Source organism: Microcaecilia unicolor, chromosome 1 (genome assembly GCF_901765095.1).
Source record: "Microcaecilia unicolor chromosome 1, aMicUni1.1, whole genome shotgun sequence".
Lineage (NCBI taxonomy): Eukaryota > Metazoa > Chordata > Amphibia > Gymnophiona > Siphonopidae > Microcaecilia > Microcaecilia unicolor.
In genome coordinates, this window is record NC_044031.1 from 688,867,046 (window position 1) to 688,883,706 (window position 16,661).

The 16,661-nt window shown below is 39.7% G+C and overlaps 1 protein-coding gene across 1 annotated transcript in view; it reads right to left on the reverse strand.

Annotated features, from left to right (window-relative positions):
- The window catches only part of TLN2 (talin 2), a 523,010-nt gene that overhangs the window by 57,897 nt on the left and 448,452 nt on the right, over nucleotides 1-16,661 (reverse strand). Inside the window, 1 exon segment of the mRNA XM_030188409.1 lies at nucleotides 11,141-11,248. Within this exon segment, the coding sequence (XP_030044269.1) occupies nucleotides 11,141-11,248 (108 nt within the window).

Sequence of the window (16,661 nt, forward strand, 5' to 3'; positions counted from 1 at the left end):
AGAATTTTTCCTTCTCTTGTTGGCTTCTGTACCAGCTGCTCTATAAAGTAGTCCTTGATTTCGCCAAAGAATTTTACCTCCCTACCATGCCCTGATATTACATTTACCCAGTCAATATTAAGGTAATTGAAATCACCCATTATTATTGTATTCCTCAGTTTGTTAGCCTCCTTAATTTATGATAACATTTCTACATCTGTCTGTTCATTCTGGCTAGGTGGATGATAGTACACTCCTATCACTATCCTTTTCCCCTTTACACATTGAATTTCAGTCCACAGGGATTCTAAGATGTGTTGTGTGTCCTGCAGAATGTTTAGTCTATTTGAATATTTAACATACAATGCTACCCCCCCTCCACCAATTCAATCCACCCTATCACTACAACATAATTTGTACCCTGGTATGACAGTGTCCCATTGGTTATCCTTCTTCTACAGGTCTCAGTTGCCTATTATATATAATTTTTCATTTAGTGCAATATATATTCTAACTCTCCCATTTCCTTCAACTTCAGTAATGAAAATTTGGAAAGCAGCAGTCCTAGCATCAAGCCCCTAAGGCAGCAGTTCCCAAACCTGATCATGGAGGCACCCCAGCTTGTCAGAGTTTCAGGATACCCATAATGAATATTCATGAGAGAGATTTGCATGCACTCTCTCCAGTGCATGCAAATCTGTCTCAAACATTCATTATGGATATCCTGAAAATCTGACTGGCTGGGGTGCCTCCATGATCAGGTTTGGAAACCACTGCCCAAAGGAATCCCAGTGACCAAATGACTTTTGTTAGAATAGACTCTATTTGTCATCAAGTAACCAGCTCGTCATCAAATTAAGGGGCTCTTTTACTAAAGCTTTACATGTGCTAATATGTTAAGAAGCCCAGTGCATGCTAATTCCATTAACACGTACTAAGCATTACTAATTGGGCCTCTCAATTTATCTCCTACTCCATTTCTGGCTAGTTCAATTTTTGGGTCAAAACAAGTACCATCTACTGTGCCTCCCTGACTACTAGTCTGAACAGAGCACTGGTGCTGTCAAATCTTTAAGCAAGTCAACAAACTGAGCAATCAGTGGCATAGAAGAGAAGTGGTCTAATGGTTAGTACAGCAGGTTGCGGACCTGGGGAACCAGGTTCAATTCCCGGTGCTGCCTAATGGTCAGCAGTGGGTTGAGATCCTGGGGACCAGGTTCAGTTCCCTCTGCAGCTCCATGTGACCCTGGGCAAGTCACTTAGCCCTCCATTGCCCCAGGTTCGATATACAACTTAGACTGTGAGCACATTAGGGACAGTGCAAAGAACCAGTAATAGAAATTGTAAACTGCATAGTCGCCTCAGGGATCACTTGTGCAATATCAAGTGCTGAAAATAAATAAATAAGATAAAATAAATCGAAGCAATACCATAGCACTAGCAGAAAATTAAATATACACTGTTGAGTACCCATTGTTTTGTGCTTTACACATCACTCTTAATTGTAGAGATAGATTTCAGCTACAGATACTGCAGTAATACCTTTCCTCATTTTTACAATGTAAAAAATCCTATAGTCTGATAAATGACTTGGAAGCAAAAGAATTTACCAAATTGAGCATCAGATCAATAGACTACCTTCAGATTTCTGGCATTTGTGACTAACTCATTTGTGGTAAGAGGAATCGGAGCAATCTAAACAGACCTCGGATGTTTGGAAGTTCCTATTATCCCTGATGAAAGAGTGGCTACTGGCCAGGCTTCACAAAAATTCAAAAGATAAAAGGAAGAGAGCTGGGAGGGGAAGGGGAGCTTAAATTAAGCATTGAATCTGGTTGTTACATTGCAACTTTCTGTAACAAAAGGATTATTTTTTTTCTACCTTTTTTTTTGTTACATTTGTACCTCGCGCTTTCCCACTCATGGCAGGCTCAATGCGGCTTACATGGGGCAATGGAGGGTTAAGTGACTTGCCCAGAGTCACAAGGAGCTGCCTGTGCCTGAAGTGGGAATCGAACTCAGTTCCCCAGGACCAAAGTCCACCACCTTAACCACTAGGCCACTCCTACACTCTTATCATACAGTTAGGATATCTAGCAACAGTCTATTTCAAAACCAGTACATAGGATCTCTTCTCAAATAGAGAACGATCTTTATCTGCTATCCTATATTCAGGCTACTGCAGAGCTCTAGAGCAGTGGTTCCCGAACCAGCCAGTCAGGTTTTCAGGGTCTCCGCAAGGAATATTCATGAGACAAATGTGCATACTCTGCCTCCTCTGCATGCAAATATCTCTCATTCATATTCATTGTAGATATTCTGTAAACCGGACTGGCTGGGGGTCCCTCAGGACAGATTTGGGAACCACTGCTATAGGGGACACTATGATCTTCATTATCTATATAGGATTTTATTGCTTCGTCTACCTTGCCATTTGGATTTGTCACTTAACATGTAAACTAATATTATAATAAAAAGCTCAGGAATGTACACCAGCTACCCATTCATATCTGTGATATTCAGGACTTTGCTGAAATTTCCTTTAAAAAAAAAAAAAAAGCACCTCCCCCCACAACAGCCTATTCCATGCTAAAGGTCCTTATGAAATTTTTTTTTTTAAATACAGGAATTTCTTTTTGATTAGCTTAAACATCAGTGTCTCATTATTTTACTTTATCACCTAATAAAAATACAAATGTATTCTACACTTTTCAGAATGTACAGTAGTTGCACAGATTTTTTTTTACTAACATTTTCACAAAACCTCCTTTCATAGTTTATCTTCCTTTTTTTCTTGAGTATCATGTGACACTATCCCTTTAGTTTTTTTTCTTGGAAGTGCGTGTTTCTGTTTTTATATTTCCCTGTAGCAAGAAGTATTTTTGCAGTTGTCAAGTGTTATATTGAATGTATATTATAAACGATATAAACTAAAAAAAAAAATCCCCCTTCCTTTCATAGGTTCTTCATACCTACATATCATCACCCCTCCTCCAGCTGCTCAAGTAAAATGGCAAACAAACAGCATATAGTGCTATAAAAGGGGTCTAACCAATGCTCAGTACCATGGAAAAATTATCTTTGTTTCTGAAAGCAATATGTCTCCACACTTTCCATAAGCAATCTGACTAATAGCCTTTCATACAATTTATACTATAGTACTTTTCTCTCATACCACACACTCTTCCTTAAGCCTGACTAAAGGTAACATAAATCAAAAATTTGTTAACAATATTTTATCTTTGTTCAATAAAAGGTGCCATCATGCAAACCTATCTCCTGATATTTGTACATACCTGTCTTTGTTAAAAAGTTCTATTCTGTTAAACCCAGACTACACAGCCAGACACTCTCTCTATTGAAGTGTATCATCGTGTACAGATCTTAATTAAATTTTACATGTCATTCAGTATTGTAGTCTTCTGGTTCATTTAAATAATTTTGCAAACTCTCGTTCAACTGCAGCATTTACTAAGTCTTTGTTCTTCCTGAATGAATAAAGCAGGCATCTTTATGCATGAAAAAAAAGATTACTATGCCCACAGTACTTTTTAAGACTTCCTATTAACATTACCAACCTGTATTAATAGACATAAATGGTACTGAGACTATAGTCTGGTATTTAGGTCTCAGTTCTTCCTATGCAATGTAACAGGCAGAAACATGGAAGCACAACTACAGAATCTGTACCAAGCATTGTCTCCATCAATTCTGAACAATAAAAACACCAGTATATTTCCATGTCAAGGAAATTATCCCTTGAAGGTCTCAGAAGACTGTGTCAAACCAATTTGGAAGCAGCGCCGTTAGGATGATTTTATGTACCTCTGTAAAAAGCAAGGACTGGTCCTGAGTCACCAGTAACTGCAACTCACGGAGCCAGCATGATATGGAAACACATGAAAAAGAACCTGCCAGGAGGCTGCTGGCACTATATCACTGAACTAGACATCAGTGACTTTGCAGTAGAGCTCAAGTTTGAGGTATCCCAATTATTACAGCCAGATGCAGACTAAACATCACCCTTCAAACCCAACAACAAATCCATTATGTTGCCTATGAAAACACGATTACCTGTCAGAGACTGAGATGCCTGTAAGAAAGACAGTTCTCCTTTTAGGCTGCTTTCACACAGAATGGCAGTCTGCTCTTCGGGATCAAAGAAGCAAATCTTCTCAGAACAGAAATAACCAAAAATAAAGTGGTGCCGTGATCAAGACAATAGAGAAGTACCATGTTATGCAGCAGAAAACGCTTCTGTCATCACTGGTGCCCCCGGAATGTCAACAGAATGGCAATTAAATTAGTAGGTACAGTCTAAGCATATGAACTCTGAATTGTTCCCGTTCCATTTTTTCCCCTTGCTTTGTGTGAGATATATTGTTAAGAGAGCATACAATCTTTAGAAGCAAAAAGCACTAGACATAAAAGTTCATTTCTGTTGCTGTTAAATTCTTTTAACAAACACAGAGATGTGTTAATTCCTGGTGTCCTGCAGTCGGCTCCAACAGAAATAAGTGTAGCACCGTTGAACCTGTTATCATAACAGACACATATATCATTTATAAAATACCAAAAGCACAATAGAGATCGAGTTAGTCACAAATGTCGCTACAGATCATGCTCTGTGTCCTATAAAGAAATTAAAACCTCATCATATTTCAGTTATTGTGTAGATCACGCATGAAAGTGACAGGGGACAGACTCAGAAGTAACCTGAGAAAATACTACTTCACAGAATGGTTGATAAATTCATGCAACGGTCTCCTAGTGGAGGTGGTGGAGACAAAAACTGCATATGAATTCAAGAAAGCTTGGGACAAGTACATAGGATCTCTAAGATGAGAAGAAAGATAGTAGATGACATGGATGGGCAGACTGGATAGGCCATGTGGAGGGACATAATCGAACGGCACCGGCCAAATAGCTGTCCGGCCATCTCCGAGGCTGGCGCCGTAAGCGGGTGGAGCCAACCGTATTTTCGAAAAACATGGCCGGCCATCTTTTTCTTCGCTAATACGGTTGGGCCCGGCCAAATGTCAGAGTTTGCCGGGTTTGAGATGGCCGGCATTGGTTTTTGGCCATAATGGAAAATAATGCCGGCGATCTCAAACCCGGCCAAATCCAAGGCATTTGGTCATGGGAGGAGCCAGCATTTGTAGTGCACTGGCCCCCCTCACATGCCAGGACACCAACCGGGCACCCTAGGGGGCACTTCGAAAAATTTAAAAAATAAATAAAAATAGCTCCCAGGTGCATAGCTCCCTTCCCTTGGTTGTTTAGCCCCCCAAATCCCACTCCCTACAACTCTACACCATTACCATAGCCCTAAGGGGTGAAGGGGGGCACCTACATGTGGGTACAGTGGGTTTTGGAGGGTTCCCATTTACCACCACAAGTGTAACAGGTGGGGGGGAATGGGCCTGGGTCCACCTGTCTCAAGTGCACTGCACCCACTAAAAACTGTTCCAGGGACTTGCATACTGCTATCAGGCAGCTGGGTATGACGTTTGAGGATGGCATAGAGGCTGGCAAAAAAGTTTTTTTCGTTTTTTGTTTGGGTGGGAGGGTGGGGGGTTGGTGACCACTGGGGGAGTAAGGGGAGGTCATCTCCGATTCTCTCCGGTGGTCATTTGGTCAGTTGGGGCTCCTTTTTGAAGCTTGGTCGTGAAAAAAAAGGGACCAAGTAAAGCCGGCGAAATGCTCTTCAAGCCTGGCTTTTTTTTCCCATTATCGGGCGAAGCTGGCCATCTCATGAGCACGCCCCCGTCCCGCCCCCATCCTGCCTTCACTACCCTACCGACACGCCCCCTTGATGTTTCACCAGCTCCGCGACGGAAAAGCAGTTGAACTCGGCCACAATTGGCTTTCGATTATACCGATTTGGCCGGTTTCAGGAGATCGTTGGCCATCTCCTGATTTGTGTTGGAAGATGGCCGGCGATCACTTTCGAAAATTAGCTGGATGGTCTATATCTGCCTTCAGTTTTCTATGTTTTTCTACGTTTCAGTGTACCATTTTTTTTTCTAAATTAAAAGCTTAGTTAAATGTTTTCTGATTAATTGAAGTAAGACAGCCTGTAAGCATCTAATGAACAAGGAAAGTTACCATCAGGTACTTCCAGACAGGCTTTTGCAAACAAATTAATTTTTCTGAATTGTACAGACCACGTTTTTAAAGCATGTTACTATCATTCCAAATCTAGTTTTGTGAAAAATGTGAGAAGGAAAGGACTTGTTGAGATGAGTTGAAGCCCATGTCAGGCAGGTTTATTTGTGGCTGTGTTCTAGGAGACGTCACCTTACCTTTGAGAGAGAGGGGACAGCTTAAAGAACCTCCTTAGTAGACCACAAACAGCATGAAAATACATCTGAGCTAGAAACAGCCCCCCAAATATTATGGCCCTATATTATAGCTGGCCTTAAAAGCAAGTGGAAACAACTAGTCAATGAAGGCTTTAAAGAACGGGACTAATATAGTCCCATAATTGTTTAACAATTTAATATAATATTCACATGGATACATCAAGGTATTTTAGAATAGGAAAGCAGTTAGAGCAAACAGAATGATTGAGACGTGAACGATAAAACTGCAAGACAGACCCAGTGGGAAGGTAAGCAAGGCAAGAAATTACACTCAGGTAAAGAAACAGATCGGGAAACACATACGGGTCATCTGCTCCTTGCTCCCATTACCACATGACAACCATTCCCAAATATCATATTCGGTAATACAAAATCCGAAAGCGCTAAACCCTTATGGAAAAAGCTGCATTGGCTCCCACTCAAAGAACGTATCACATTCAAAATATGCACCCTAGCTCATAAAATTATTCACGGAGACGCACCAGCCTATACGTCAGACCTGATAGACCTACCATCCAGGAATGCTAAAAAATCATCCCGTACATTCCTTAATCTTCACGTCCCAAATTGTAAAGGTCTTAAATACAAACTAGCCCATGCGTCAACCTTTTCCTACCTGAGCACACAATTCTGGAATGCGCTGCCGCGCAACTTAAAAACGATCTATGAACTAGCTAACTTCTGAATTCTACTGAAGACTCATCTCTTTAACAAGACATACAACGATGATCAACAAATATGAACTCCTATACACATATCCAGATCTGCCTCTACAATATTTACTTGCCAAACTATTATCATGTTTTTCACTATCATGTTACCTAAGATCCTTTTGCTATTATAAAATGTATATTTTCTTATATAATTCTTATACATTTCTTAAATATTTCTTACTATGTTAGCTCGTTAAAATACTATTATGTCTTATCATTAGCATGTTACCCAAATCCTTCTGTTATTACTAAATGTATACCTTCTCATGTATTTCCACTACTCATGATGTATTGTAAGCCACATTGAGCCTGCAAAGAGGTGGGAAAATGTGGGATACACATGCAACAAACAAATAAATAAATAAATAAAAATATTCATCCCAATTTTCAATTTGGGGTAGGAGCTCGTCCCTCATTTTTGAATTTGGAAGATTTATTTCTTGACTAGTCTGGAGACTTGACCCTGAAAGTGAGGTGGCTATCAAAGAGAAGTCCAAGTATGCTATCTGTTCCTTTCAGTGGGATTGGGATGCCTCTAACTAATGGTGAACAAGATGGAGAAATCTTTTCTCTCAAGAATCTAGATGGTTTCAGACTCTGAAGGATTGATTTTCAGATTATAAGAAAATAGCAAAGGGCTACAACCTCAAGACACCTTATAGATTCAGGAAGGTAGACATTTCTTGGGGATTCATAGTCATCACTAGTTGTCTGTGTAATGAATAGGGTTTACTTTGTAGCTTTGAATTAAGATGGTGAGCTGAGTGAGAGAGTCTGTGGGTGCTAATATGGAACCTTATGAAACTCTACTAGGCAGGGGATAAGGGAGAGAAATATTCCATCCCAGACCACCTGAAAGGTATGTTGGGTAAGAAAGGAATACAACCAGTGAAGAGTCATCCCAGAGATACCTATTTTAGCAAGTCTGACCAGTAAAAGTACAGTGGTTCTCAACCTAGTCCTCGGGGCACACCCAGCCAATCAGATTTTCAGGATATCCACAATGAATATGCATGAGATGGATTTTCATACAAAAGAGGCAATGCATGCAAATCTTCATCATGCATATTCCTTGTGGATATCCTGAAATCCTGACTGGCTTGGTATGCCCTGAGGACTGGGTTGGGAACCACCAATCTAGTAGACCAAAAGCTATACTCTTTACCAAGATAATCACTTTCCTCCATTAAGAAGGCTGCAATCTCATTCACTAGTGTGAGAAGGGCTGATTCAATGCTGTGAATTGGCCAGAAGACTGAATGACTGGGGTGAAATTCATTGGCCTTGTTCAGAGAGTCAAGTGATTGTAGGGAAATGGCTCTCTTAATGATTTTCCCAAGGAAGGCTAAGTAAAAAAAACAAACTGGACAATAGTTCAAGAGATTAGTAGGATCAAGGCCAGGTTTCATTAAGAGACAAATTCTTGCCTCCTTCCCTGCATGGGCAAAGAGACCTCAAGAAAAGCTGTTGTTCATCATAAAGAAAGGCAAGGAGAGATTAAGAGCTGGGTTTTTCACCAGCTATATTGGAAATGAGTCCACTGAGGAACTAGGGATCCTAATAGCATGCAATATTTTCTCTAGCCTGACAAGTGTAAACATACTAAAGGCATGCAGCAAAGTACTGCCAGCAGGAGAACTGAATGCTCCTAGGAAGGAGGAAGAAGGGCAGATCAGGGACAGTGATGATCCATAGTAGTTAGGTCTGGATATCCTGAACCTTATTTAGGAAGTGATGTGCAAATGTATCTGACATGTGGATCAAAGATACAGAATTAATTGTAGAAGAGTCCGAGCTAGTGAGTTTTGCTTGGCACAGCTTGGAATGGTACCAGGGATGGTTATAATCAAGTACAGATTATAAATTGTTTTGAAGTAACCTTATCCAAGGTTGACCATGAGGGTATCTCAGGTAGATGCATGAGCCTACAAGGAAAGCAAGACAAAATTGTCTGGAAAAGCCTGACAGTGAGCAACTACAGGGCATAGTTAACATGGGCTATTGTTGACACATTATTTTGTTAGTATCTTGTACTATTTTAGCATAGGTCCCATTTCAGGTTAACAGTAAAAAAACCCACATCTTTAACAGTAGCCCACATTGATAACGTCCCCCTAAATGCCAGTTAATGTGGTGTGTAGTTACCAATGTGGGCCACTATTAAGATGTGTTATTTTAAAACTAACTCATACACAGGATTCATTTTATGCAATGAGTCTCAGTTACTAATAACTGGGATTAACAGTCAAATAACACATTTTAACAGGAGCCCATGTTGATAACGTTTCCCCTAAATGCTGGTTTATGTGGGGCATAGCTACCAATTGTGGGCTACCATTAAGATGTGTTGTTTTACTACTGACCTGTGCTATTTTAGCACAGGACCTATTTTATGCAATGAGACCTAGTTACTAACAACAGAGGAACTGAGGTTAACAGTAAAATACAGGGCATAGTTAACATGGGCTATTGTTGACACATTATTTTGTTGAAAACTTCTCTCAGTGAGTCCAATTTATTGTTGCATTTCTTCTGTTCAAGTTTGTTAGAACTTGTGGTAGTTAGGTCGAAAGGAAAAAAAAAACCAAGAAAAGAAAAAGGAACAAAAATCAAACAATAATCCAAGAAAAGTTAGTTAGAACAGTAAAACGTTAAGAACTTAGAATCCCACCAAGGAAGTTAAAGGGAAATCATCTCAGCTCCTATATATTCTGATACACTAACACTACAAGATCAATAAAAGCCATGTTCACACTATCAAAATAAACAATAAATCTCAATGTCCATAAGAGGAGAATGCCAAATCCGTATAATTGTAAGTACAAGAATATCATAATTTCATTATCTGAAAGATTCTAGTAACTAAATGTATGACAGAAGTAATGTTTTGTAAGATTTTCCAAGTCTTAGTCTTGTAGAAATTTGAATTCCTGAAGCAATGAATCTCACAGTACTAAGCCTATATCAGAGTCCCACAGTTTTGTTGACCTCTCAGGTACATACTTTTACAAATAGTTTGGCCCACCATCATGTGAAGGTCTGAAAATTAACGAAAGAACTCAAAGAAACTGAATTAATCCAAGCTCTCTGTTGGGTTTACATGACCACACATTGCTAGTCCTAATATGGATGGGCAGAAGTATTTTGAATAAGTTGCAACCTTGTAAATATGTTTTCTGCAGACTAACACAGAGGGCACTACACTAATTAAACACTCACGTTATTTTTCCCAGCTACACAGAGTGATGGATGTCTGCATTCAGGATGCAAAAGTGATTCTTACACAGAGTGCTCTTTTCCATTTGTTACTTGTTAAATTCTTCACGGATTTATTATATTTTTTAGGTCATTGTTACTTATTTTGGAATCATTAGCCTTGCTAGTGACAGTTTTAATTACAGCTTTGCTTGTATTTTCATTTTCCTAGATACATCACACTGCCAAGATCCTGAAAATGAAAATGATTTAACAACACGTATTAAAGACAAAAAAAGAATTTGCCAGGGAACTCAAATCTGAATGTTTTTCCCCTTTGGGAATAATTGCACTTTTGCACAGACATTTCTGCTGATAGAGATTTAGTGGAGCATGATGTAGCAGTCATCATTCCAAATAGCCACCAAGAGGCAGATACTGTGCGCGTTTGTGCATCACGTCATCTCAATCAGCTATTACTTGGAATGTAAGTGCTTCCATGAATCACTGTTGGCTGGCACTGGAACATCAAAAAATAATCCATGTTACCGGGTGACTCACTGATTAATGGAAGTAGTGCAAAGCGGTGATAGAGAGGACCACAAACATTTACTGATAAAATAATCTCCAAAACAGCACCCCGAACAACCAAGCTGCTGAATTTCTGTACATTCCACTTCTTTTTTTTTTTTTTTTAATAATGATATTTAATTGCTTTCTTGCCTGCTTCTGCAAAGACTTGAACAGTAACCATTTTGAGCAGCTGCAGACTAATAATAGTTTAAGGTGGTCTATGATTATTATTCTGAAAATGCTTCCTAGAGACTCATTATCCCATACAAAGCTTCTCTATGAACGGGGAGGCTGGGGGAAGGAAAAGATGCTTACCATTAGAACATGTTCTAAGAGCTGCAAGTATCCCAGGGTACACTCTGTTCCGTACCTCAGTGCCCTCGCTCTAATATCTTCATTTACGTCTGGGTGATATACAGCTTGCTAAGAAAGAGACAAACACTGTTATCCTTTACAGAGCATAAACAGGTCTTAAAAGTTTATGGTAAAATAAAACGGTAGATCAAAATACACTGAAACCCAAAGAAACATGGATCTTGAAATATGAATCTACAGCGAGATCTGTACATTATTAAATCCTCACACTTATTTCTGCCTCACTGCTCATGTCATGTCATTCTCATTTCATTAGTATTCCTCATTATTGTGACAATAAAACATTTTAAGCCTATGACCAAACCCAAGGCAATGGATAGCCTTGTATCCTCTAGATTTACAGTGTGTTGATGGGGACTGGAGTGGAAATTAAGAGACAAATTTAAGATCCTCATGGAGATCAGCAGATTTAGAAGAATTGTTGTATTCTTATAAACAGGGGGAGGACTCTTAGATCAATCCAGCATGTTGACAATTTCCTCTTTGTCAAAGGCTAGTATTTGTGCCCATAGACATAGAAACTTCTCCTAATTTATACTGGTATCAGGGAACTCCATCACACTTGAGAGGAAGTTAAAGATTTGTCTCTCTAATCGAGTCTTTGGAGGTAATTTTATTTGGGCAGGAAGTTTACTTTTATTTAGTTCTCACTGCAGTTACGAAGCTATAATGATACTTCTAAGTTTTTTTTTTTTATCTATGATCAGACAGGCAGACATTGCTTTAGGTAGATTCATTTGATCCAGGTATTAGGAATCTCAATGCATGCCTGTACAATGTGGACAGATGGTCGAAGTTAAATCTTATCAAGTCTGAAGCTATTTGGTTAAGGAGGAAAATTCAGACTCTGAATTTGGTTTACAAAATTCTGAATGTCCTGCTATCTATTGAGGAGAAAATCATAGTTTTAGGAGTAAAGTTAGATTTGCAGTTGATGCTCTAGAGTTAAGTCTCTTAGGTCCTTGTTCTGTGTGTTAAGGAGAATCTATATACTCAAGACCTTTTAAGTACATAAGTATTGCCATACTGGGACAGATCAAAGGTCCATCAAACCCAGCATCCTGTTTCCAATAGTGGCCAATCCATGTCACAAGTACCTGGCAAGATCCCAAAACAGTCCAATACATTTTATGCTGCTTATTCTAGAAATAAGCAGTGGATTTTCCCCAAGTCCATTTTAAAAATGGTCTATGGACTTTTCCATTAGGAAGCCATCCAAACCTTTTTTAAACCCCACTAAGCTAACTGCTTTTGCTACATTCTCTGGCAATGAATTCCAGAGTTTAATTACACATTGAGTGAAGAAATATTTTCTCTGATTTGTTTTAAATTTACTACTTTCTACCTTTATGGCGTACCCCCTAGTCCTAGTATTTTTAGAAAGAGTAAACAAGCGATTCACGTTTACCCATTCCACTCCACTCATTATTTTATAGTCCTCTATCATATCTCATCTGTCTTTTCTCCAAGCTGAAGAGCCCTATCCGCTTTAGCCTTTCCTCATAGGGAAGTCGTTACATCCCCTTTATCACTTTTGTCGCCCTTCTCTGTACTTTTCTAATTCCACTATATCCTTTTTGAGATGCGGTGACCAGAATTGAACACAATAATCGAGGTGCGGTCGCACCATGGAGCAATACAAAGGCATTATAATGTGCTCATTTCTGTTTTCCATTCTTTTCCTAATACCATCTAACATTCTATTTGCTTTCTTAGCGGCCACCGCACACTGAGCAGAGGGTTTCAACATTTTATCAACGATGAAGCCTAGATCCCTTTCCTGGTCAGTGACTCCTAATGTGGAGCCTTGTTTTACATAACTATAATTCAGGTTCCTCTTTCCCACATGCATCATTTTGCAATTGCTCACATTAAACGTCACCTGACATTTAGATGCCCAGTCTCCCAGGCTCGAAAGGTCCTCTTGTAATTTTTCAGAATCCTCTCGCAATTTAACAACTTTGAATAACTGTGTCATCAGCAAATTTAATTACCTCACTAGTTACGCCTATCTCTAGATCATTTATAAATATGTTAAAAAGCAGCGGTCCCAGCACAGACCCCTGGGGAACCCCACTATCTACCTTTTTCCATTGAGTATACACACCATTTAACCCTAATCTCTGTTTTCTATCTTTTAATCAGTTTTTAATCCACAATAGAACACTACCACTTATCCCATGACTTTCCAATTTCCTCTAGAGTCTTTCATGAGGTACTTTGTCAAATGCCTTTTGAAAATCCAGATACACAATTTATGCACATGTTCGGGGAGAATACCGGATGACACTGAAAGAAGCCAAGACAGAGATACGTCTGGCGAAAGCGCAAGCAGAAGAACAAATGGCTAGAAATATAAGGAGGGGGCGACAAAAATTTCTTCAGGTATATCAGTGAAAGGAGGAAGACTAAAAAAGGAATTGTGAGACTGAAAGATGCTGTGAACCGCTATGTAGATAATGATGAAGAAAAAGCAAATTTGCTAAATAGATACTTTTGTTCTGTTTTCACAGAAGAAAATCCAGGAGCAGGACCGCGCTGGACTGGCAAAAGTACATGTGAGAATGGAGTGGATATAGCACCGTTCACGGAAGAGAGTGTGTATGAACAACTTAAAAATCTAAAGGTGGACAAAGCAGTGGGACCGGACGGGATCCACCCCAGGATATTGAGGGAGCTCAGAGAGGTTCTGGTGGGTCCTCTAAAAGATTTGTTTAATAAATCCTTGGAGACGGGACAGGTTCCGTGGGATTGGAGAATGGCGGAGGTGGTCCCTCTTCACAAAAGTGGTGATAGGGAAGAAGCCAGAAACTACAGGTCGGTAAGCCTCACTTCGATTATTGGAAAAGCAATGGAAGCGATGCTGAAGGAAAGGATAGTGAATTTCCTAGAAGCAAATAAGTTGCAAGATCCGAGACAACATGGTTTCACCAAAGGGAAATTGTGCCAAACAAATCTCATTGAATTCTTTGACTGGGTGACCGGAGAATTAAATCAAGGACGTGCTATGGATGTAATCTACTTAGATTTCAGCAAAGCCTTTGACACGGTTCCCCACAGGAGGCTCTTGAATAAACTAGACGGGCTAAAGATAGGACCCGAAGTGGTGAACTGGATTAGGAACTGGTTAACGGGCAGACGCCAGAGGGTGGTGGTAAATGGAGTTCACTCAGAGGAGGGAAAGGTGAGTAGTGGAGTGCCTCAGGGATAGGTGCTAGGGCCGATTCTATTCAATATATTTGTGAGTGACATTGCCGAATGTTACAAGGTAAAGTTCGCCTTTTTGCGGATGACACCAAGATTTGCAACAGAGTGGACACCCCGGAGGGAATGGAAAACATGAAAAAAGATCTGCAGAAGCTAGAAGAATGGTCTAACGTTTGGCAATTAAAATTCAATGCGAAGAAATGCAAAGTGATGCACTTAGGGAGTAGAAATCCAAGGGAGATGTATGTGTTAGGCGGGGAGAGTCTGATAGGTACGGACGGGGAGAGGGATCTTGGGGTGATAGTATCTGAGGACCTGAAGGCGACGAAACAGTGTGACAAAGCGGTGGCCGTAGCTAGAAGATTGCTGGGCTGTACAGAGAGAGGTGTGACCAGCAGAAGAAAAGAGGTTTTAATACCCCTGTACAAGACGTTGATGAGGCCCCACCTGGAGTATTGTGTTCAGTTTTGGAAGCCGTATCTTGTGAAGGATGTTAAAAAAATGGAAGCGGTGCAAAGAAAAGCTACGAGAATGGTATGGGATTTGCGTTACAAGACCTATGAGGAGAGACTTGTTGACCTGAACATGTATACCCTGGAGGAAAGGAGAAACAGGGGTGATATGATACAGACGTTCAAATATTTGAAAGGTATTAATCCGCAAACGAGCCTTTTCCGGAGAGGGGAAGGCGATAGAACTAGAGGACATGAAATGAGATTGAAGGGGGGCAGACTCAAGAAAAAATGTCAGGAAGTATTTCTTCACGGAGAGAGTGGTGGATGCTTGGAATGCCCTCCCGTGGGAGGTGGTGGAAATGAAAACGGTAACGGAATTCAAACATGAATGGGATAAACATAAAGAAATCCTGTCCAGAAGGAATGGATCCTCAGGAGCTTAGCTGAGATTGGGTGGCAGAGCCGGTGGTGGGAGGCAGGGCTGGTGGTTGAGAGGCGGGGATAGTGCTGGGCAGACTTATACGGTCTGTGCCAGAGCTGGTGGTGGGAGGCAGGGATAGTGCTGGGCAGACTTATACGGTCTGTGCCCCGAAGAGGACAGGTACAAATCAAGGTAGGGTATACACAAAAAGTAGCACATATGAGTTTATCTTGTTGGGCAGACTGGATGGACCGTGCAGGTCTTTTTCTGCTGTCATCTACTATGTTAATATGTTACTATGTTTTTGGTGAGGCATGATTTCCCTTTACTAAATCCATGTTGGCTTTGTCTCATTAATCCATGCTTTTGAATATGCTCAGTAATTTTGTTCTTTATAATAGTCTCTACCATTTTGCCTGGCACCGACTTCAGGCTCACCGGTCTATAATTTTCCGGATCACCTCTGGAACCTTTTTTAAAAACAAATTGGCGTTATATTGGCCACCCACCAGAAAAAGTACCTCAGATATCTTACTCATTCTTTAGTTTTAAATATGATGGATATTGTAATTGCTTTTCGCAGATTATAACTTCAGATGGAACAGGAGTTTGCAGTCGGGACAAAAAGTTCTGATCATTTAACTCTTGATTTATGAAGAACTTTGGTAACTAGTTTTTAGAATTCAGTTTAAAATAATGTTTAAAGTCATTCTACTTTAATAATGCCTTTTCACAAAGGTTCTTGTTTGTAGTCTGATATTTTTGATTTTCATTGATGTGATGGATGTAACTCCAACTACCGGTTGAAGCTGTTTTTGTGTCATTACTGCCCATTTATTTTTCTTTTTTGTTAAGAAATTTTGTTCATTGTTGAGAGCTGTTATAAAAGTGTACAGTGAATTACATTTTTTTTTATGTGCTTGGGTTTATGTGAAGAAAATGGTCTTTCTTTTTATTTCTTGTTTGCTTTATTTTTATTATCTTTGTAGGTGTGGAGTGTGTGTGCGTGCGTGTGTGTGTGTGGGGGGGGGGGGGGGGGGGAGGTGTTACCTTGATTATAATTTCTATTGTAAACTGCTTTGTTAACTCTTCCTGAAAGGCAGGCTATTAAAATTAACAAACATTATAAAGATTCTTTAGACTCCACTATGATGTTCCAGGAGATGGTGGGAAATCACATTTTAATAATTAAAGTAAATACATCTTCTGGCAACTTGGGGAGAAATTCTTATTGGCACTGCTTTTTTTTTTTCCTTTTACAATGTGCTTAATATTTCTTGTTTTGTATGAATTTAGTAACAGATTTATATTTTTTCAGACTTAAATCTGGATAAAGTGAGTTATAACATTTAAAATACATTAAAGAATATAATCTTCA